Source organism: Pogona vitticeps, chromosome 3 (genome assembly GCF_051106095.1).
Source record: "Pogona vitticeps strain Pit_001003342236 chromosome 3, PviZW2.1, whole genome shotgun sequence".
Taxonomy (NCBI): domain Eukaryota; kingdom Metazoa; phylum Chordata; class Lepidosauria; order Squamata; family Agamidae; genus Pogona; species Pogona vitticeps.
In genome coordinates, this window is record NC_135785.1 from 73,902,956 (window position 1) to 73,927,956 (window position 25,001).

Consider the following 25,001-nt stretch of genomic DNA (forward strand, 5'->3'; position numbering starts at 1 on the left):
ATACCTCCTAAAGTGTGTTTCTGTATGTGTCATCTTGCTTTGGATGTCTTTTCTGTTGATTTCTGTTGATTTCATGTTTTGTTTCTAGGGTCCGACACAGCGACATGTGCAGATTATTATGGAAAAGCTGCTGAGAACAGTAAACAGAACAGTTATATCAATGGGACGTGATTCAGAACTCATAGTAAGTGCCTCTGGGCAAACATCTAAAAATATTTTTGCAATTATCCTTCACAAATTTGTTTAATCCGCTGGAAATCTCCCCTGCCAAATGCAGTACAAAATTTGTGCAAGACACTTTCTGTGATGTGGAATAAGGCCAGTTAAATTCACTGCAGCTTCTTCTGGATTTGTTCCTATTATGTTGTTCTGTAAGGTATACAATTGAAATATTGGGAAGTGTAAAAAACAGAAAGTTTCTCTATGCATTTGTACTTAGGTTACATATTTTCTCCCATTGGTAGTGTGAAATTGAAGATCTTCTATATGCTTTGGGCTAATAAGCTAAGACATGCTGCTTTTTCTCTGCAATAAGTAGTGCTGTGTCATTTTTATTGTTCAGCAACCTCATGGCTAACCATTTATTCTTCTACATCTCTTCAGTAAGCACTTAGCAAGCCTGTCCAGGAGACATTCAGTCTTATTACCTGAGTACTTGAAAACATTAATAAGCATTTTAGACATATCATAAAAGAAGAGCTAGGAATATTACATCTTAAGAGGATCTCTTTGTATCACTTTTTAATTTTCAGCATCCTGATTATCATTATTGATATTACTGCTTCAATTGCACAAATTGCATTTCATGTTGGTAATGCGCTGTGTTGTCTTTGCTAACAGGCCAATATATATATATGGAGAAATACTCTCTGGTCCATTCTACTGACTAATTTTGATATTGTACCTTGGAAATATTTTCAAAAACATAAAGGACAAAGTCAAAGAATATTTCCAATGTCACTCAGGATTGGTAAGAGAAGGACATGAAAAGTGTCTATCAAAATGACTAAAAATGCCTTAAGAAGCTTTAAAAAGCAACTATTCAAAGTAACTTGTCACACTTACATAACTTAGGTGTTACTGATTTTATCTAAAAGGAACTTTCTAAGTACTAGATGCATTGCATATATCTCAGAGGTAACTAGAGGCGATTAGCATACTTGTAACTACAGTGGTTCTTCAACTTACAAACATAGTTGGTTCTGAAACTCCAGTTGTAACTCAAAATGGTCGTAAGTCGAAGCACCATTTCCCATAGGAATGCATTGAAAAGCAATTAATCCATTCCGGCTGAAGAAAAAAGTCATTGAGTTACGACCAGAGTTCCAGAACCAATTAAGTTCGTAAGTCGAGGCACCACTGTAGTTATCTTTGCACTCTGCAAATGAAGCCATGTGGAATTCAGCAGGTAAAAAAAGTTGAAATTTTTCTGCTTTTCAGTTCTTCATTGGCCTCTATCTCTGAAGTAAGCACCTACCTCAGCAATAATGGCATCTATTCCTTTAGCTCTTTTTGATGTCACATACACTTGGAAATGCCCTCAATTGCTAAATGGTTTCCTGGTTGATAAGATTTTGGTTGAATGAGCTGTCCAACTTGTTAATGTCTTTTAGTAAAGCAAGCCAATAGAAAGTTGTTACTTGCATTATTGTTTTTATCTTGGTGTTTATCAGTGATATAAACTGTGTAGACATTTTCCACCAGCAAACATAGTTCCCCTACCAACTTTTGGGGTTATTTTTATAATAGAACCATGGCAGTGGCACATATTTAAGTGATAATGAATAGTATTTTTAGGCATTTACCTTTGAGGTTTTATGCAAAAATTGGTAGCATACAAATGTACTTTTTAAATAAATGGATGCATGCATATTTGTATAGATCTGCTGTATTATTATATCCTGAGGTAAAGAATATCCCGAGGTAAAGAATATTGTAGAGGCTTTGGCTAAGTTTGCCTGGCTCAAGTCTGGAAATATGCTTTGGTGGGATCAGTAATGTTCTCCTAAATGATGAACAAAGAAGTAGACATCTTCAGTTTTTCTCAAAATCAGATTCCAGAAAAAACTTCCTACATGCCTACCCCCACAGGAGGGGAGATTAAAATCTGTGTCCATAAGTGAGTGATATAGAAAGGAGAAAATACCCTGTTTCCCCGAAAATAAGACCTAACCTGAAAATAATCCCCAGTATCATTTTTCAGGATGCTCGTAATATAAGCCCTACCCCAAAAATAAGCCCCAGTTAAGTGAAACCCCACCCTCCACCATTGTGCAGCAACCAGAAGATGACATGACTGTATTTTAATAAAAGTTGATTGTTGTGCATGAAAAAAAAAAACCATCCCCTGAAAATCAGCCCTAAAGCGTTTTTTGGAGCAAAAATTAATATAAGACCCTGTCTTATTTTCGAGGAAACAGAGTAGCAGCCCACCCATGAAGTCCTTGGAGGCCAAGGGAGCCTTCAGCACCAGATTGTTGCTTGTCTCCAGCCACCTGTCTTTCCTCTAATAGTGAAAAGGCTGTCGTTGCTGTGCCTGAACTCAATAAATGCATTGATTCATTCATTCATTTCAGTAATTTGAATTGCCTTGGAAAGAAGAGCTGTTTCGTGATCTATGAATTGTTTTCAGAGTGTGGTGTAGGGAAGCATCTTAGCATTTTTCTGACTCAGTCCCATAAGAGATATTAGGAACTCTCCGTTTGATTTTTTTAAAAAGATGCCTGTCAGGCCTGTATTCCAGGTGTAAGTGAAAATTTAAATCTTTAATTCCGTTTTGCATTGCCATAGGGTGTAGAGATTTGGCAGCTGTCTTAGGAGCGGACAACACTGAAAAAACATAGAGAGTCTGGGTTCGAATGTCTGTAATAGAATTCTGTTTTTGACCCCACAGGCCACAATGGGAGATGCATGTATAGAACTCATGTAAGCTACTCTGAATTCTGATAGGAGAGCTGGATTTAAATTTTACAGTTCAGTACATTTGGAATGAATTTGATGAATTCATAATTGTCACCTCATTTTATGTTTATTTGAGCAGCCCTTTCTGAAGTTCAGTTCCACTTTCAGCAGGTGTTTTCATTGGCAGTTCCATAGTTCAAACACAGAAACAGTTTTGTACTGTTGGTTTTCAGACATTTTTATCCTTAGCTTCTGTGATTGTCCTTATGGTCTTTTGCAGCTCCGGATTTATTGTGCTTTAGAGCATTTCAGTGTTTACAAGATGCAACCTATTTGGAACTAATTATTTTGTTTGGATCTGCCCTTGTATTTGTCTTGTTCTGTTTGTAAGAGCATTTTCCCACATTGCCATGTGTCACTTGTTTTTCTTGTGTGTTTGTGTTCACTTCAAATGTACAACGCTTTGTGTTCTTAATCCAGGGAACCAAAACCTATGCTTCAGTCTGAATCTAATACAAAGCTGTTGTTGATAGCATATGTTATTGACAGTGTATATCTGCCATATAGCAGAACCCTTGATGTGTAGTCCACAGTTACAATTTAGTACAATTTTTTTTTCTTCTGAAACTGCTCAGATACAATCTGACCTAGAGTCACTATAAATGCTATATTGGTCCCCATGTACCAGAAGCAGCCACTTGCTATAATTGTTTGTATTTGGTAAGTTTTCTTTCTCATTGGGATGTGGATAGTGCTATTGTTGATGCTTCTTTGAAAGAGAATAGTGCATTTCCAGTATAAAAGAGGACTGTGATCATTCTCAGATATCACTAACATGAGCCACATATATTAGCTAGGATACTGGGAAGTAGGTGATATAGTTTGGGTCATAGCAATGTTACCTTGCATATTCTTGCTTTTGTAGCTGCTTTTGATCCCTTGTTGGGAGAAATGTGGCATATAAATAAAACTAATACATTGTGTGAAGGATTGATTAGTGAAACATACCTTAGATGGGGCTTACCTGTAGGTACTACAGAGTAATGGAAAACTTGTCTTCTAATAGATATTTAGCCATTTTACCACCACCAGGAGGTATGGCTTCCTATGTTCTTCAGAGTCCAAATCAAAATGCTTCACTTTCAAGGTCCCTTTTGGCCTGTGAACAGCATTTAAGAGAGACCACCTGTACTGGTGTCAACTCCCAATCATGTCAACATAGCCTAATAGGGATTCCCTGTATTTATACTGATAATATGTGAGGTGACAGAGGTTTTTCTGAAAACTCATGCTCTCAATAGGTTAGCATGAATTCCTCTTTTAAGGTATTCTGTAGATGTTGCTAAAACAAATTATTTGAAGTGCTTGTGAAGGCTTATCTGATGAGGGGCTGTCCTTAATTATTTCTTATCTGCTAAATGTTTTGTTGCTTAATTAAAAGTTCATATTTTATAATTGGAGGGGTTATATTGTTTCAGTTAATTTTGAAGTAAACCATCTCAAGCTTAGGAAAGATCACAAAGTTAACAAAAACCTGTTTCCTTGAATGAAATGCCTTAGGTTCTCTTTTTTGGTTTTTGCTTGTGTAAATAAATACTGTAAAAGGAAGTAAATAAATAATGGAACATGTACTAATGAATATAAGAAAGAAAAAGTATAGCACTGGAGAGTGGTGTTACTTTGTCATATTTAACTCATCCACCTCCATAATACTTTCTTTCGTTTCATGACACAGGGAATGACTTGTATTATTTGAGTTTCAAACAATGATTAAATAATTGTAGTTTTAGAAGAGGTAGCTGTGTTAGCTTGTGCAAGCATATCAGGCAAAACTCAAAGGAAATAATAACAGAACCTAAACAAAAACCTTGTAGCACGTAAAAGATTGTTATATTTTTATGTGAGCTTTCATGGAGCTTTTATGGACAAGTCCATGGACAAGTCCATGGATGCTCAGATTAAAATATAACAATCTTTAAGGTGCTACAAGGTTTTCTTCTTCTTCTTCTTCTTCTTCTTCTTCTTCTTCTTCTTCTTCTTCTTCTTCTTCTTATTATTATTATTATTATTATTATTATTATTATAATATTTGGGTTTAAATAATGACCACTTCATATTTCAAAGCTTTGATTTTTTAGTCCTTGCATCAGTTTTTCTTTTTCTGAAATCCAGTAAATTATATTTCAAAGTTGGCTTTCTCTAGACATTCATAACTAAGTACATTGTATTAAATATGCACGCTGTGAACATGAGCATAGCCTTGAAAGCATTACATTCAGGCATATTATAATTATTTAATGAATACTGACAGAACCAAGAATTTTTAAAGGCACACTTACAATTTTAGATTCAGTGCATTTCTGTCCACTGATGACAATTTGCTTTTATGGTGTCAGTGAAGCCATAGGCCTGCGTGCTGCAAATATATTTGCAGCACAGAGTACACATAATCTTATCTTGCAAACATAATAATTATTTTCATGTGCCTTATTGTTAAATATATATATATGTCCAGAGCTTTTCTTTCCCTAATGGACAACGCTCATAATGTGAGCTCGGTACCATTCCTTTGGGCTGGCTGGATCGCTCAGTAAGTTGGTTACCTGGCTATGTAGCCAGAGGTTGGGAATTTGATCCCCCCCCCCCCGGTGCCTCCTGGGAGAAGAGCCAGCGTGTCTAGCCTTGGATAGATTGCACAGTCTCAGGGCACACGTAGAAGAAGGGACTGAGAAACCACATCTGAGTAGTTTATATTCAGAAAACCCTGAGAAGGGTTGCCATAAGGACTTGATGATGTATTACTAATTACATTACTATTCCTCTGACACTTTTTAGGTAACAAAAAAGAAGCAGTTTGGGAACCATCAGGAATTTATGCTGCAGAGGTCCTGACTATCTGATGTTAGGCTGAGAGAGTATGTTTTTCACATCGGTAAATTCTTAATAAAAAGAGGAGTAGGGTAGTAAAGGATTCTTCAGCTATGGAAATGGGTACACCGCCTATTTTGTGGAAATGAAAACAAAATAAATCTTACAGTGTCTTCCTTTTATGGATAGAAATATTATGCATGAATGTTATTATCATCACTTGGGATGGAGAAACCCATAGACGGAGAATGGTCTTGGCAAACCTTTGCAAATGTGTGCTCAGTTTCGATGGCACCTCAGCTATGTGATGGTTACTTTTCCTACTGAGCTAAGCAATTTAGGTAAGAAATGAAATGACCCATGAGAATGTCATTTCATTGTTGTTATTTCTTAATTTATGATATAAAGGCCCATTTAAAATTTCAGAGAATCACTTTTTTTTATAATCAGCCTCAACATCCCATCTGCTTCACATCAAACCTAGGACCTTCTCACAACCATGACCTCCCAGTCATTATATGTAATGATGCCGAGGGGCAGGATATTCCCCATCTCCAGCAGGCCCCTGACCCCATTTCAGTTGTCCTTCAGCAAAAAAGCAAAATTATGAAAGGTAAGAAACCTGTGACTGCCACTTAAAACATTCAAAACTGTCTGCAAGAATTAAAATATTTTTCTTTAAGCAGAATGTAGATTGAAATGACTTCTTTATGATATACAAATCTTCCATAGAAAGAAGTGTAGAAAGAAGTGCTTCAGGTACCATGTACTGGTTCAAGACATTTATAATTCAGAGGATTAGTTAAGAAATCTTAAATTATTAACAGTTGTACCTTCTAACCTTACTCTTGCACAATTTAATGGTTGTTCGTTGAAAAATTGAGGCACAATACAATTAATGTTCAGGAATGGGAGACATATTCAGTACTGAAAAACAAATCAGTACCATCACATACTCCAATTTGCTGTCAGAAATTCTTAGGGCTGGAAAGTTAATGAAATAGTAGAAACTTGTCTTTGCAAAGTTTGAATGAGGCCTATTTCCTTCAGGCTATGGTGTGTGTGACATGCAGCCTAGTTTCGTGAGGCTTTTGTTCAGCTTGTGGGACATCAATAAGCTCTAATATTTAATTGGCAATTTGAAAATATATGGGACTTTGTTGTAAATTAGGCACATACACTCATCTGTGTTTAGATCAAAATGCAAAGTATGTAGTTCCTCTTTTATCCTCACAGAAACATTACAGGAAAGGTTAGGTTGAAATAGTATGAGGAATATTTCAGCATAAGCCAGTAAATTTCATGACTGAATTGGGGATAGCCCTTTACTGGTATTCTGTTCACTGCACCACACTGAATCTGGAGTCTTGATCAAAACACATTTTTTTCATGACATTATGCTTTTTATTCTAGTCTTCATAATTTTCGAAATCTCTCATATTTTCAGGGAAAAATATATTATTATGGTTCTCTTTTAGCTGGAATGTAAATTCAATCTGTTTATTATTCAAGTTGGAAGAATGCCATGGAGATTCTCTCTCTCTCTCTCTCTCTCTCTCTCTCTCTCACACACACACACACACACACACACAACCTCCCACCCACCAGAAGATCTAACATATTGAAGAATTATCAGATTCATGCTTATGCAATCTTTACTTATAATAATCATCCCTCTAGAACAGTGGTTCTTAAGCTTTTTGAAAGAAACGCCCCCTTGAGCCATTGAGGAAGTTATCATCGCCCCCCTCCCCGCGGTGATATCTTATTTATTCATTCATTCATTCATTCATTCATTCATTTAAGACACTTAAATCCAATGACCCCTGAAAACAAAATTAAATTCCAAGAAAATGAAATGCCCCCCAAAAAGTAACATTTAATGATTTATTTGCAAGTGAATTTTAAGACGCAAAAAGAAATATTAAAAGGGCATAAAAACAAATGCAGGAACTAAAAATTTCAAGACAAAAAGTCTGAAACTAAATTAAAATTGGAGGAAAATATATATTCATGCACACTGTAAAAAGGCTGCAGCCATCTTCACAGGTTTGCCTTGCTCCAGTGCCCCCCTACCGCCCCCTTTTGCTCCAGCGCCCCCACGCCACCCCTTTTCATTCTACCGCCCCCCTGAAAAATGTGATCGCCCCCTGGGGGGCATTATCGCCCACGTTAAGAACCACTGCTCTAGAAGAAAAGTATTGTTCACTGGACCTCTAGCTGAAGTGAAAAGTGAGAATTGTGTTCCAGAGGCTCCTTTAATACATCCAATGTGTAACTCAGTTTATCTCAATAATGTTTAAAACTCTACAAAGTGGGTCAGTATTATTATTTTCTTAATTGCAAACAAGGGACTAAAGTCTACAAAAATGAGTCATATCTCGCAAGTCTTCTTGCATAATAGCAAGAAGTATTGAGCTGGGGGCTTTCTTATAAAAACAATTAGTTGACTTTCATAGTGTGCTGTTGGTCCTTCAGATGTTTAGGACTACAGTTCCTCTCAATCCCAGCCAACAAGCTAAATAATCAGGTATTACAGTAGTCATAATGTCTGGAGGGTATCACATTTCAGAAGCTGCAAAAACTGTCTACATCTGTAGAACAGTAGTGACATGGCACTTGTCCATATTGTTTTCATATACAGTATGAGGCTTAGAATTTCTTTTTTTTTTCATACTGTCATAGTAGCTAGGTCATATTTCATGACATCCTCCTCTTTATTAAACTATTAATCCACTGTAGAATATGTAGTATGTTGAAGGTTACATAACAGACATGGAGTCGTTGTTTAGTCGTATCTGACTCTTTGTGACCCCATGGATCAGAGCACACCAGGGCCTCCTATCTTCCACTGCCTCCTGGAGTTGTGTCAAATTCATGATGGTTGCTTTGATGACATTGTCCAACCATCTCATCCTGTCTTCCCCTTCTCCTCTTGCCTTCACACTTTCCCAACATCAGGGTCTTTTCCAGGGAGTCTTCTCTTCTCATGAGATGGCCAAAGTACTGGAGCCTCAGCTTCAGGATCTGTCTTTCCAGTGAGCACTCAGGGTTGATTTCCTTCAAAATGGATAGGTTTGTTCTCCTTGCAGTCCAGGGGGCTCTCAAGAGCCTCCTCCAGCACCACAATTCAAAAGCATCAATTCTTCGGCAGTCAGCTTTCTTTATGGTCCAGCTCACACGTCCATACGTCACTATAGGAAAAACCATAACTTTGACTATTCAGACATGGAGTACCAGTTGTTTAAAACCGAAACATCTTCACAGACTACACTAAATAAATAGTGGCATATATAATTGAAACCTGCATTACGTAGCCTGTGTTCATACATGGAAATAATGTAGAGAAATGTTAGAAATGTCCTGCCTCATTGTAGCAGACTGAAATGCTTGCCTTTATAATGCTGTTAGTGGAAATGTTTACAAATAATATCAATTCAATACTATTATAAAGATGCTGTTGTATTGTAACTTGAACAGCTCTCCTTTGGTTTTAAAATGCTTCTGAAAAATTATCTATTAGATTTTAGAAATTTAATACAGCAATGGTATTTTGAGTAAGAAAGCAGAAGAGTGAGTTTCCTGCACAAAAGTGCTCTCAGAAGCAATGTAATTTTAAAAAAAGTGAAACAAACAATATATTTAGTCTTTTAAACTTTAATATTTCTTCATTGTATCCTGACTATATAAAGTATCTTACAGTGGTCTCTTTTGATAAGAAAACAAGTAATATTTACATGGATTGTTTCCGAATCATTTCAAAACAAAGATCTGTGTTACTGTTGCTTTATGGGAATTATGTGAACTTAGAAAATATTGTCCCTGTAGTATGAAAATAGCAAGTAATATAAAATTACTGCAGCATTTATTGGGTAGAAATGGAGTCCAAGCATTAAGTAAATAAGTGATTGGGACACATGATAATTGCTAATTAATTTAACAGCAAATTAAAAATATGCCAGATTGGAGAACGACGGTTACATTTATTTTTGGATGTTGTACCTGCTTTTATATGAGATCCCCACTAAAGTGGAACTACCGTTGCTTTACATCTCAGTTACATATTGTACTTGGCTACAGATTTTAATCTCTCCTCCATAAAATTCTAAATTATGCCTGAGTGATCCTAGGGGTAATACAATATGATACATTTTACACACTTGCAAAGAACATTTTATTACAAGTTACATAGTATGGTACGATAACACAATTTTGAGCAAGAATATGTATTTTACCTTTTGAAAGAGGAAATGTAAAATTAAAATTTGCAAGCGTTTTAGGAAAATACTCTGTTCATATATAGAATGCTAAGTTTCATTTTTCAGCTTCAAAATGGTTTCTGAGTACAACTGTCTTTTCTAGTTCTGATGCCTGTATAAAGGTAGCTTGCGTATTACTTGACAACAAGCAAAATATGTCTTCAGAGAGTTGTATGTAAAAGGAAGCCCATGAAAATATGGACTATTTCTTGAAAGCCACAGATCATATCCTATGAATCTCAAAGAGCTGTACGTTTATAATATGTATAGTTGATGTATGCAATTTTTAATACTGGTTCAGATTTTAAAAACCCAATCATGATATGAGTTGTAAAACAGAAGAACATAAACATACATCCTAGATAGTATACACTTTTATGTTATGTATTTTCCAAAAACCAGCCTTTTCCAAACGATCAACCTGAGAGTGAATTTGATGATTTGTTGACTGAGTTGGGTGGGGAAAAGGAATGGTGAAGTACTGAAGCAAAACTGTGAAAACCCACATACACGTGTATAACTCTTAAGCATGTACACTAATAACTTGTATGATAGTGTCCAATACACGTTATCTTTTGGGCTGATCCAGTTTGTGAGAAACTGCATTTACATACGTGGGGTCTTGCTTATTATCATGGAATATTAGCTCCCTACATTATATTTTTTAAACTTGGGAAAAATTTTAAAAGCAGCTTGTGGTGTAGAATTGGATATTGCTATCTGCAAAAGTAAACAAAACTCCAACTATACATATGGAAACATCCCACTTGCACGTCTCTGGATTGTGGTGTGGTCATGATCATTGGAGAGGTAGTGCATGTGGTCATAGGAACTGAGCTGCTTGTCTAATGTTTTACATTATCACAATAAATCAGTCTAATCTACATATGTTTATGTTTAAGATTTTGTCTTGTTTTTCAAAAAAATAATATATTTAATGTTCAGGTATTTGGGACTCTAAGATATTCATGGTGGGATCACTTGTAAACAGGTTTTGAACTTTAATTAAAAACATTATAAAAAACATTACACTGTCTTCCTCCTCCCCCACAACATAAAACAATTGCACTTTCCTTCATGGCAGAATAATGCCTTTCTCATTCTTCAGCTTTCACACAGAAAAATAAACGATTTTTTAAAATTCTGTTTGCTTATGTACAGTGATCTGTAGCCCTCTTTGAATTTTGCTAAAAAGATGATTTTTTTTTTGTTAAAGCATAAACAGGAAGTGAGTGTTTTGAAGTTGACCATAACAATCACGTATATCACACTTTCATAAGTTACTAACTCAAATATATTTTTCTTCCCAGAAAACAACCAAATTATTTGCCTGGGGGACCATATAAAATTAATAATACACAAATTAACAAGTCTAATTAATAAGCAGAGTATAATACGTTTACACATTCATGTATGTTTTTGGTGGACGTTCTACCAATAACATTTCCTCTCCCTTACTACCCCTTCACAATACTAAAAAATAAAACAAAAACCTTCTGTAATGTTTCAAGATGTAAAAACTGTAGGCTAGATACCTTTCACATACTCTCTTGGAATCCAAAGTAGAACAGATCAAAGATTCTTGCTTAACAGAAACATTTCCAAACAAAGCAATTATATTGTTTGTTTCCTGCAAAGGAAATAATTCAGAGTACAGTCCATCCAAAATCACATCGTTTCAAATCTCAGTTATTTAGCTGCAAGAGTTAAGCAAATGCTCAACATTTTCTCATTGAACTTGGTGGGAATTGTTTAACTGTGGCTGGCCCAGTTAGAACTGATGGCATACTTTAAATGTTACCATTAAAACTGCATGGTTACACAGCATTTTCATTTAGCATTCTGATTTGTTAATATGAAACATTCCATTAGGTGATGATTAGGATAGTTGGATACTTTATAGCGCAACTAAATAAAACCATCAGGCTCCTGTGAACTCTTAAAAAGCACGACACATTATAAAATGTCTGGCACAGTGTGTCAATAGTGTATTGTGTTTCCTCAAGACTGGATTACAAAAGAGTATTAAATTATGGCAGCTGCCAGTGTTTTGTTATTTTAATGTCACCACTCTTTGCTTCTCCCATCCCAAAATATGGTGCCAGAACATAGAATTTTAGCTGTTGGGTACCAACAGATTTTAAAAAATGGTATCTAAGAGAGCTTAATGCTCCTAGCTTTGACCCTGTCAACTTCCAGCAATTAAAAGGCATGTCCAGTCTCTGGGTGCCTTTTGGCTGCTAACTGTTTTAAGTGAGCAGTTATTCTGGCAATGAATATGACACTAAATTAAAGGTGCCAGCATTTCACTGAGATGCAGTTGCTTGGCTTAATGCTACAGCACATAAAGGCAAGTATACACATAGTCACATCTTTAAGAGAATTCATGGTCTCAGACCACTTGAAAATATTGTGCTTTCCTCAAGATATTTATGTGCTGAAAATGGCATTACACAACCCCAGCATATTTGGAGGATTAAATGTATGATGAAGGCAGTGGGGGAAAGGCTTGCTGTTTTTCTTCACCAAAATTAAAACAAATGTTACTGGACTATATATTCAGGTATAAACAAGATGGTAATCTGACACTACAATGCTGTGTGTGTTTTAAATGATTGTGGATTAAGGAATTTTGGGGGAAATCACCTTTATTCACTTGGATTTCTATCCTGAATGTTTAATTCTTTTGCATCCCACACTGGTGAAATTTGAATAAAACATTGGCAAGGTGTACACGTAACGCCTTGCTCCTGAACATTAGTTCAAAGGTACAAAGGCCTTTTTTGGTACATATGGTGAGAACAGAATACTTCCTCAGTGTTATCAAAGAAACTCTTGCTGATGGTCACTTGCTCGTATTACCAAGATCCCCTTTTAAAAAAATTCCACAACCTTGTATGTGGATGTGTTTTTGAAGAAGGCCTTAAATTCCATATGTTACGGATTTAGCTAAAGAAACCAGAGTTTCCATCTTCCGTGCTTTTTTGATTCAGTTTTGGATTTTTGCTTGGGAGTTGAGGAGTAACTCTCCTGGGAATAAGGCAAAGGTGCAACCTGAGTTTCCTCAATGGGATGAAGTTTTCTCAGAACTGGCTGTAGTTTGTCTTCTTGCTGCTTAAAATCTAATTCCACACTAAACAGTGAAGGGGAGAAAAAAAAGAAGAAAACCATAATCAGTTGCCAATATAATGGTTTTACTTAAGTCAACACTGAAAGTGAATGTGACAGATTATAGAAAATGAAATGTGCATTCTTTCAATTAATTGCACTGGCAGGGTAGCATTACTGGATGGTTCACATGGAGTATGAAACACAGCACATCTAGTAAATACATCAACAGTAGAAACAGTAGAAAAGCTCATAGTTTCAGATATATTTAATTTCTGCCCCACCTTTCTCATAAGATTAAACAGGTAGAGTTGAAAAGGCAGTAAGCTGTAACAGTAAACACACTATTAACTAAGTTATCAATTAAATATGCACTAAGTTAAATTATTTAAACACCAGTTAAAAACACAACAGGAAAGACAGAAAAAAATGTGCAGTATCCTCTTTAAAAGATCCTTTCTCAATAGCCAGTAAGTAACTAAAAACCTATTTAAAGAAGAAGGTTTTTGCCTCCCAGTAGAGGAAAACAGGAGGGAGGGCCACCTAGCCTTTCTTGGAACGGGTTCCACAACATTGAAGCAACCACTGAGAAGGCCCTCATTCAAGTTCTCACTGGACTTTCCATAGTGTATATGTGGCCCAACCCTAGGAAATATTTTCCCTCCAAGATCTCAAGACTGGAACTGTTATATGTAAGACTTGATACTTTAGATGTGCGATTCCAAGCCTTATAAGGATTTAACTGGCACTTTGAATTATGACCAAAAATTGTCCAGAATCCAATGAAGATGTTCTAACAAGAGATTTCTGTTCTACTTGAAGCAATTTCTTGTCAGCAACTTCCAATATTTTCCAAATGCATCTGCATTATATTAGCTCCAAATAGATGTGACTAAGATGTGTGTCACCACAGCTAGATCAAACACTGCCAGGAACTGGTGTACAGTACTAGTGTTAACTGTGCAAACACACTCCTCTGGCCAATGTTGAAACCTGGGCATTCAGGCTCTTGTCTGAATCCAGTACTCCATTCAAACTGCAAACATGGGATTTCAGAGGAAGCATCAACTCTTCCAAATAGGTTGAACCACTGTTTCTTAATCTGCCTTTTGAATCCCAGGAGGATCTTTGTCTTCTCTGGATTAAAATTCAAATGAGCTCACCTTCAGCCGCCTAGAGTGGTCATATTGACCAGATAGGTGGGGTACAAATACAGTGGGGTCTTGACTTACAAATGACCCTACTTGCGAACAATTCAACTTACGAACCCGCTCTATAGGGGAAATAAGGACTTGACATACGTACTTCCCTGGAGTTATGAACAGGAAAAAAGTGCCCCCTCCCTCCCCTTAGAGGCTTCTGGAGGGGAAAAAAGGGTCAGAAATAAATAAATAAAAAAGTCACTTACCAGGCCTTAGTAGCCCCCAAACAGCAGGAAAAAGAGCAGGAAGCAGCTAAAAGCCGACACCCAGAAGGGAGCCTGGCAGCCATTTTGTGATTCCCCCCCCCGCTCCTGCACCCTCCTCTCCCCGCCTATCAGCTGATGGGCTGGCTCTGAAGAGGCTTGGGGAGGATTGCTCACCACCTAAAAAGCCTGCCTGTGTGTCCTTGTGCTGAAAAAATCAGCACAACATGCTTTAAAACATGATTTAAAATTGGCTTCCTTGAAAAAAAAGATTTCTAAAGTGCTTTGCAAACTGTTTCCTGCCTTCCTCCTCGTTTCCTGAACCTAAGGGAAAAATTTTTAAAAAAATATCCCCCTCTAGTGGCAGAAGGCGGAATAGCAGCTTCCCATTAGTTTCTATGGACGGAAAAGAGCAGATACAGATTAAATGGTTTTCAGTGCATTCCTATGGGAAATGCAGATTCGACCTACGAACCTTTCGACCTAAGAACCACCTTCCAATACGGATTAAGTTCGTAAGTCGAGACCCCACTGTAGAATGAATGAATGAATGAATGAATGAATGAATGAATGAATGAATGAATGAATGAGTAAATAAATAAATAAATTCATCACTGACATCAGGCACCTATTTACCACCATAGGAACTTATAATGTTGGACCATTGGTGATTCCAAACCATGCTGTCTAGAAGACTGAGTAACAGTGGGCTACCTGGGTTTTAAACAGCAGTTTTCCCCAACCCTATCTGGCAATGCCAGAAACAGAAGTAGAAACTTCTTGCACATGATCTAACACTGAACTTCTCCCCATCCCGTAAAATAAAATGTGACATCAAGTTCCAAAATGAATTTTTCATTGGCTGATTTGACATGGAATGATCCAGAACAACCACCATCGCAATGTTAGAAGAAGCATTGGAGTAATGATATAAAACTCCTACCAGTAATGGAACTGTAACACCAAACAGTAGTTAGAATCCTGTTGAAAAATTATACCACAGAACTCCATCACTGTGAATTTCAACTCTGAATTGCTTCAAGTAGTCAGAGTAGGTATCTACTGCTGTGCACTGAGTTGTGCAACTGGTAGTCCTAGTTATATTCAGGCCTGTATTCAACAAGCACAGAGTCTTCAATCTTGATATGTTCCAGCTGCCATTTCTATATGAAGGGTGTCTTAATGAAGAAGCAAGTATGAATACAGGAAAATTAGGGCCTCAAAACATGAAGTGAGCCTCCAGAGAGAAGTTTCATTTTTTCAGAAAATTGCCCTTTGTACATAGAGAGTAATGGAAACACAAGAAGAGGAGGACTAAGTGGTATGCTTTTCCTTCTGTTTTTTTCTTTAAAAACAACTTTTAAATCTGAATGAGGTTAATGAGGTATCTATAGTGTGTTTCAGCTTCAGTTATTTCTCAACTGATCCTCAATTACCTCTTGTGAATATATTTGCTACTACCTAGAGATAACTGTATCAGTTCCAAAAAGCATGGGTTAATTAGTTATGAGGAATCCTTACAGAACTGACTTTATAAATATGAATAGGATTAGGACTGCAGGGTTCTGATAGCAGTATCCATCCATCCATCCATCCAAGCATTCACATGATTCTGAGTATTTTGAAAATATCTACCAAACTTTACAAATATATTGAGATAATGGTCTCGTTGTTATAACTGGAAAAACCTAAAGTTGGAACTCAGGAAATCATAAAGAGAAAACTATTCAGATTTCTGCAGAACATTGTTACTAAGGTAAAGGTTTCCCTTGACAATCTGTCCAGTCATGTCCAACTCTAGGGGGCGGTGCTCATCCCCGTTTCCAAGCTGTGGAGCCAGCGTTTGTCCGAAGAAAGTTTCCATGGTCATGTGGCCAGTGTGACTAGACATGAAATGCTGTTACCTTCCCACCATGGTGGTACCTATTTATCTATTCATATTTTTACATGCTTTCAAACTGCTAGGTTAGCAGAAGATGTTATGTTACTAAACAGACCTTCAAAACATAAGAATTGCAAAAGAGAATTCAATTCAAATCTGAAGGTTTAAAATTGGCACATGAAAGTGAAGTCAAGCTCATAAAATATGCATCTTAAATTTTAGGTTATGTGGAGTGGACCTGCAGTGAAGGGAGGAGAAAATGGTTCAGGAGAAATTATAGCTCAGAGATCAACAAACAATGGTAAAACATTCCAGATTTAATTTATAAAAACAAAGAGACATGATTTCAAAGTAATAAGAAAAGGTAATTAGAAATGGTGATAGACAGCAATGAGTGAAGGAATATAATTCAAAAAGCACGCATTTTCGTATGATTTTCTCATGGTAACATGAAGTAGATTAGTTCTAAGGATGCAAGAATAATGATGGAAAGGCAAGGTGGACGTTGGGTATGGCTCCTTCCCTCTCCATGAAAAAAAATAAAAACCCACAACTGGCCAGTATCCTGTTCTGTAGTTCTAACAGTGCACTGAGAATGATGTCACTGTTAGCAACAGATTTCCACTAATTACACCATTCCTGTTTCAATTTCAGGTTGCATGTGACCCAACATGCAATGCAGTGAAGTTGTATGCAACCTGAAAATGAGGCAGGAATTCTTTAATTAACAACAACCTGCTGCCTCTGGTTATTTCCATGCCATTGTTCCAGTGGAGATATGGAACAGGATACTGGGCAAAGTAAAAAAAAAAAAATACTTGTAAATCTGAAGTGTTTAATTGCTCATATGCAGAGGCAGTCTCACATGACAAAATGATGGGAGGGGTAGAAACAGATAAATTTAGAATCGAACAAGTAACCACTCATTTCTCACCACTGCATGATCCCTATACAAAATTGAGCAAGGACACTTGTTCTGACAAGAGTCATATTTAACTGCATATATTTTAGAATTTTGTAGAAATATAGGAAATATTTAGTTTTATTTAATAGTTTTATTTATATGACATATTTCTCCCCACACGTGCGACACACCCACCCGTGAGCATGACATGCCCCTCTGCAAGTATGACACGCCTGCCATGCAGGTGAAGGGAGAGGAGATCTGTCTCTGTGGCCCAGATCCAGGAAGCCCACGGACCGGCACCAGGCCACGGACCAGGGGTTGGGGACCCCTGTTCTAGAAGGTTGGTCTTTCAAACCACTGTGGAATGGGGCATGCTTGAAGGCAGCTTTGGTTTGTATGATAATTAAGGAAGTCAGCCTGCCTCCTTCGAACAGCCAGGTGAGAAATGCAACCTGCTGGCCACAGGTTGCCTAGCTGAGTTTTAAAGTATTAGTTCACTTTTCAGCAGCATGAGCTGCTCTTTATTTTGCTTTCCGAAAATTTTACTCTTAATCTGATTTATATCATTGGATGGCACAAGTGAAAGATGCAGACACTAGGAACTTGGCAGCTATAGTACTTTTGCCAAGTGTAAGGAGTCTGTAGGATTCGTGGTATCATTCTCAAAACTTCCCTTTAATATAATGACCAGCTGATTTTAAACCTTTATGGTGAGTTCTCTTGAATTGTAAAAACTATTAACAGAACATTATATTTCAAAATTTCAACTGTTTTCAAGTTCCAAGTATTTGTCTCTTCTGTTATGTTTCTAAACTAGGAACCTTATTGCACCCTGGGCATGGATCTTAGGAAAGAGCTACCGTACATCAAACTCAAACAGATTTGGAGGAGATAAGCTCTGCCCCCAACAGATGTTCCCAAAGCATATTCTTAAAACTTCCACAGAAAATTCATGCCTCATTCTCACTCCCTAAAATTCCTTCAGAAGTTGCATCACTGCCCTCATCTGCCAGTACTGCCCTCTGCCAAATCCATGCATCTAATTGCAGTCTCTGTCTAAAGCAGCCTCCCATATGGCAGTGCTTGTCATCCTAGCTCCGATGCCGAAATTATTCTTCACTTCCTTTCAGCTTAAAATATTCTCCCTGGACTGTTATCCATCCATTCTGTGTGTATGTTTCCTTCCTGGCTAGAGATACAACCAATTTGCAAAGTCCATGCTTTTTATTCCCAGACCCACTGAATAGCACTTGATTCTTTCTTACCTGTTACAATTTTTTCCTACCCACACTCTTATTTAAAGGTAAAGCTGACACGTCCATACCTTACTCAGCCTATGTCTTAGTAAGGTAAGATACAAACTGAAGCATGTAACTTTTCGCTAATCAGAGTTAGTTACTTCACCAAGTAATATCTGACTCTATTATCTGTAAGTAAGAGAAATGGGCATTGGTAATATTCAGTTTTTACTAATCTTCCAAATGTGTACACAGTTACACAGTGACCATATTTAACATACTGGTTAAAATCTAGTACAGTGGTGCCCCGCATAGCGACGATAATCCGTTCCAGAAAAATCGTCACTATACGAATTCATCACTATGCAGAACAAAAAAGCCCATAGGAATGCATTAAAACACATTTAATGCGTTCTTATGGGCAAAAAACTCACCGTTCTGCGAAAATCCTTCATACGGCCACCATTTTCACTGCCCGGTAAGCAAGGAATGGGCGCGAAAACACTGCGGGCGGCCATTTTTTTACCTGGTGGCCATTTTGGAACTGCCGATCAGCTGTTAGGAAAACATCGCTATGCGAAAATCGGTAAGTGAAACAGCTTACCGATCATCGCAAAGCAATGTTTTACCATTTAAAACATCACAATGCGGTCACAAAAATGATCACAAAAAAACCCATCGCTATGTGGATTTGTCGTTAAACAGGGTGCCCGTTATGCGGGGCACCACTGTAGTAAGTTGCAGCTAGCATCGGCCCAGTGGATCAGTAGGGATTTGGTGAGTCAAAATGGGCTTACTTTAGTTATGACTTGCTACTGTATTTCAGCCACTGAGAAATCTTGAGAAAGATTTCTCAGTGAGATTCTCTCACTGAGAAATCTATGACTCAATAAAGGTCGTAGTACAGCAGAGCTAGGAAGGAAACCATTTCTACCAGTGATGCATGCCTGGGGTCTACTGCAGAAATTCATCCTGGCAGGCTTTTCCTTCAGAGAGAGTAGTTGCTGCACTGAACAGAAATCTTTGTGAATCAGTGAAAGACAATCAATTCCATCTGTCTCCAAGGAAATAGAGCAAGCACAACAAAGTCTTTACATTCAACCACATTCATATTTTTTATTCCTACTCAATCTATTAACTTTTTAGATCCTTTCCTGCCTTCAGTAAACAAAGACACATCTCTGTGTCATGAGTAGGCAAATTCTGACCCTTCAGATGCTGTTGGACTACAAGTGCTATCAGCTTGTTTGCGTAACCAGTGGTGAAGGATGATGGGAGCTGCAATCTGACAATATCTGGTCTACCATAAATTACGTAAGCTTTTAAGTATTGTTCTTGAAGAAATATTAAACCAGCATAATACTTTAGTTACCTCTATAGTACTCTGAAAATCAGAATGTGAATCTGGATTGACATTTGTAAAAAATAAGAATTCCTGATCAGAAGGAAGCCAAAGTTCATTGGACAAAAAAATAAAACTTTACTCTGGGAAAGACAATGGAACTTCATTAATTTTAGCTGCATCATGTAACTATCTATCATGCATTTTCATGCTGTCCTTTTCATATGCTTCATTTTTAAATAGCTTGTTGTCTGTTGTCTGCGTTAACTCTGTTAAATGGGCATTACTTCCAGAATTGTGATGTCCGGTTTTGAGATTTTAAAACTCTGATTTTAAAATCTCTTCAGCCTATTGACACAAAAATTAGTGGTGGGTTTATAACATCTAATTAGCTTTCATCAAGTAAGACTGCCTTATCATATTAACTCTTCTCATCTGCTACTCTAGATTGAAAAACTGAATTTCACAGATTATAATAATCTGCTTTAAACTGAGCTCAGTATTAATTAGGAGAACTATAATAGTAGGGTAAATAAAGTCACCGAACAATGCAAATATATTTTTAAAAACTGAAAGAAATGGAAAGAAACAGAAAAGGCCAGATAATAGGTTAGTCTGTTTTTCAGAACTATTTCTCAATTATGTATGTTCTATGGTCTGGTTCAATCAGTTTTCCACTGTAGAAATTAATCAGCAGTATGCTTTAGATAAGAAATGGTCTCTGAATCTGAAATAACCTTGAATGGGCTTATGGAGTGCCTATGAAATAAAGTCTATTACCGGTGCTTTAGGTGGTTATATAATTAAGACATTTCATTGTAAATGCCTAAGATGGGTATGCAAAATAATAAAGAAGAGACCATTCTTAAACAGAAGTACCGTATTTTTCGCTCCATAAGACGCACCTTTCCATAAGACACACCAATTTTTTAGAAGAAAACAGGAAAATATAATCTATTTTCTTCGCTCCATAAGATGCACAGACTTTCCACCCCCGTTTTGTGGGGAAAAAGTGCGTCTTATGGTGCGAAAAATACGGTATAAAGGGCAGTTCTGCTAATAATAACAGAAGTGAACATAATCTTCACAGTTTTTGACAAAGTTACTTGGGGCAGGATAGGATTAATATGGTTTTTTGTATACATGTTATTTAGCAGGCCATAGTAAGCCAGAAATATCTGAGTTTGCAGCTCTGCCTTCATAATGCTAACATAACAGTACTGTAATCTCATTTGCTGATAGACCTGCTGTGCTGTTTTACAAAATACAGTCCATTTGGAGTGGAAGGTGTACTTCACTTCTATTTTGTAATCTTTGTATTAATGGGACGGATATTTTCTGCTTGAACATGGATAATGAAGAAAAAGAATAATTTTGTTACAACCATTATATCCAAATTTTAGGGGTCCTATCCATTTTCTAAAATCAGTATATTGAAAAGAATTGCTATTTCAGTGTACAAGAATTTTCATGGTGTTTTTTTGTTTTTGTTTTGAATTGTTGTAAAGATTTGGCTAGTTACTAATGAGGTTTAGAGCAGTGGTTCTTAACCTTTGTTACTCAGGTGTTTTTGAACTGCAGCTCCCAGAAACCCCAGTCAGCACAGCTGGTGGTGAAGGCTTCTGGGAGTTGCAGTCCAAAACTCCTGAGTAACCCAAGGTTAAAAACCAGTGGTTTAGAGCACCTTGAATTACAGAGGTGGGGGGTTGATAGTATTGATCTGTTCTATAATCTGTGTTAACATACTCATAAGTCAGTGCATCTACTCATATCCTCTTGGTGATATGCATTAGAGACAGGTAACACAGTGTCTTATTGCGAGAAACTTGGAACAGATGTTTTTCTAGAAGTGACTAGTCTGTGTGATCTAATTTCCATTGCTTTCTTTTGTGTATGTCAACAGGCTTTTATGGGCTTTAAATTGTGGAGAGAGTTAACTGGAGAAGACATTTGGAAAGGATACGGTGAACTCTTAGTTCAAATCCCTACTCAGTCAGAAAGACTGCTTTGTCTTAATAAATGCTATGCATATGGCGCTGTCTGTATCCCCTCTCCACTTGTACGTTTTGGACTCTTGGTTGAACTGTAGGGATTGTGAACACTGCCAGTAGCATCCGAGTTTCTGCTTAGGCTAGTGTAGTAGCATTGTTGACTGTCCACACCACCCCATGAAATGCACCCCTAATGCTTTTGTGGACCTCGTTTCCGTTTCAGAGGTAGTCGTCCATGCAACTGGGGTGAGGTGGGATTTAAGGCTCTTTGGAAGAAAAGCAAATAACCTTGAAATATATTCATACTACTATACAGCCCTTTCCAGTAATATAGCAAAATGCATAAAATTATACTGATGAAAGGGGAGCAGGCATATACCCATTTCATCATTGGGTAAGATGAAATATAGAGAGTGGCACCTGGATGGGCACTCACTCTGCAGAGGCCCCATTCCCATGGTCTCTTGTGCTGAGTGCTTTACTTTTTAGCTATCTCTACTTGTGCATCCATGTATCATTAAGATTTTTGGAATTTATTTTAGAACCATATCTAGAAGAGATTAGCCAGAAAATGTGGAGGCTGGGATTCAGCAATATGTCAATAGGATGCCCAGAGTTTGGGACACATCTTCACTTTTCTTTTGCTGAGGAGACCTCCTACCCCTAAAATCAGAAACTAAAGCGGGGCCAAAGGAGGTGCTGTTTGAGAAACATAAGCCCCCAATCTCTCTTCTATATTGTGTACCAGTAGCAGGGTTAGTTGAAATATGGGCAGAAGCTAGAGTAGTGGGACAAGATGAGAGCTTAAGTGTACATATAAAAATAGAGTTTAAAAATTAATCAGTATTGATTTATATTTGCAAGTGAGAAATTTTGATAAACAAAAGGACTCCCAGTGATTTAAAATGTTTGAAATCTTCGTTTTCCATGCCATGATGAAGTTTAATTACACTTCAGCTACTGTGTCATGCTACATTAATATTCTACGAATATCATCGTGGAAAAAAATTAATTACATTTAATCATTTTTACATTTCACTTTCTCAGTTATGCTGTACTTGACATTAGTGGATGCAGATGCTTAGTCAGGAGGGCAACAGATTTATTGCTGTAAGGCTGCTTTTTCTAATTCACTTAAAACCAGTTTAAAAGGGGCTCATTTAAATGAGATAGCTAAGCACATGCTACCTCTGCCCTGTGATTATGTTCCTGAGTTTATACGGAGCCGTTAAAGCTCATTATTATTGAGTGCTTCTCACTTTGTTGCCTTGGTTCAAAGCAAGTTTTAATCAGAGTCCCATTTCCTTTCTTCCATCCAACCACTTTCACTGCCAGAGTCTGGTTGACCTTTCCTATCTGTCCATTTGGGACAGGCCATAATTCCTTCTTGCTGGGTTTCAAGCCTTCTCCTTCTACTGCATGAATATCCTTCTTTTAAACTGCTAGTTTTTTGTGCTGCTACAGGGAGGAAGGGAGGCATAAGGAACCAGTAGTCTTTAGAAGTAATGTTTGGAAGATAGCTGTTGAACAAGAACAACGTGATTTATCTGGGATGAGCTTTTGTGGACCACACCCAGTTAGGATGCACTTTCGTGTTTCCTTCTTAACCACGATAGTTGCTCAGACATGTACTTGTCAATATACTGTGTATATCTGCTATGCTTTATATACAGTGATGCCTTGCATTACGACGTTAATTCGTTCCAGCAAAATCGCTGTAGAATGAAAATGTCATAATGCGAAAAGAAAAAGCCCATTGAAACGCAATAAAACCTGTTTAATGTGTTCCAAAGGGCTGTAAACTCACTGTCCAGCGAAGATCCCCCATAGGGCAGCCATTTTTACTGCCTATGCAGCGAGGAATCCATCCCAAAAAACAGTGGGGGGCCATTTTGTTTACCAAGCGGCCATTTTGAAACCTCCAATCAGCTGTTGGAAAATCATCATTTTGCGAAGAATCGGTTCCCGAAGCAGAGAACCGATCATCGCAAAGTGAAATTCCCCCATAGGAAACATCATTGTTCATCGTAATGCGGTTTCGTTAAACGGGGCAATCGTAAAGCGAGGCACCACTGTAGATATGTTTGTGTATGTTTACATGCAATAGACTCCATCACTGGGATAGAGAACTAGAATAATATTAGCTAGTACCCTGTCAACTCAAAGCTCCTTTGCTTGATGAGCTCCTGACTAATAACTGAACCTACATGTAACCAAATCGCTAGTAGAGAAGCTGTATTATTACAAAATTGTTGAGGAAAGCTGAGAAACAACACAACAGTACTACAATATCAAATTATTATAAACAGATCTTAGCTTTGTGTAGCATTTACATGGCAGGAGGTATTGGGCTTATTTTCAGAAGTCTGAAATAGGAGTTAGCCCTAAACCACATGAACTCTGATGAAACTACAGTTTATCATTTCAAACTGCAAGTAGGGAATTGCATGAATTGCATATTTTGAATAAAATAAACCCTCCATGCTTATTGAAAACTGCCTCTTCCAGTTTACGCTATTACAGGATACTTTTCCCAATTAAAGTATTCAATATTTGACTAACTAACTACTTAAAGGAATCAATAATGGATAAATAGGTTTGAATATAAAGGATTAAATTTGAGTAACTCCAAAAGGAAGGACTACAAATACAGCAATCTGATGCAGGAGTATGAAATACCAATTATGAAGTATTCGACACTGGGAAATAGGAGTATTATTCTCAACTTCACTTGCATAACTAGAAGTGGCATATTATTAAGCAGATTAATAAATAACAATATACTTCATGGTGGGTAAAAACCTCCCACAACTACTAGAATGGGGTACTGTATATTGGAAATGCTGTACAAACAGGGTGGCACTACATTTTTACATTGTATGTGTGCATGCGCGTGTGTATTCCAAAAGTCCGAGTAGAATTTCTGCAGTTATATTACTTCTGTTTACATTCTTATAAAATAAGACACAAAATACTTAATGTAAGGATACATTTTTAGCAAAACATAATTGCTTGTTTACAGAAAACGATGCATCTTTTTCCCCCCTGCAATTTTCAACTAAAGACAGTACAGTTAAGATGTGAAGCAAAACCTTTGAAG

The 25,001-nt window shown here is 37.2% G+C and overlaps 2 protein-coding genes across 7 annotated transcripts in view; one reads left to right on the forward strand and one right to left on the reverse strand.

Annotated features, from left to right (window-relative positions):
- The window catches only part of DOCK1 (dedicator of cytokinesis 1), a 489,282-nt gene that overhangs the window by 147,946 nt on the left and 316,335 nt on the right, over positions 1 to 25,001 (forward strand). For all 3 annotated transcript variants that reach the window (XM_078391202.1, XM_078391203.1, XM_020791492.3), the window contains exon 27: positions 89 to 184. In XM_078391202.1, the coding sequence (XP_078247328.1) occupies positions 89 to 184 (96 nt within the window). The remainder of the gene's footprint in view (positions 1 to 88; positions 185 to 25,001) is intronic.
- INSYN2A (inhibitory synaptic factor 2A) overlaps positions 9,411 to 25,001 on the reverse strand; it is a 70,105-nt gene continuing 54,514 nt past the window's right edge. For all 4 annotated transcript variants that reach the window (XM_078391205.1, XM_078391204.1, XM_020791495.3 and 1 more), the window contains one exon: positions 9,411 to 13,161. In XM_078391205.1, coding sequence (XP_078247331.1) covers positions 12,978 to 13,161 — 184 coding nt within the window. In that variant the 3' untranslated portion in view covers positions 9,411 to 12,977. The remainder of the gene's footprint in view (positions 13,162 to 25,001) is intronic.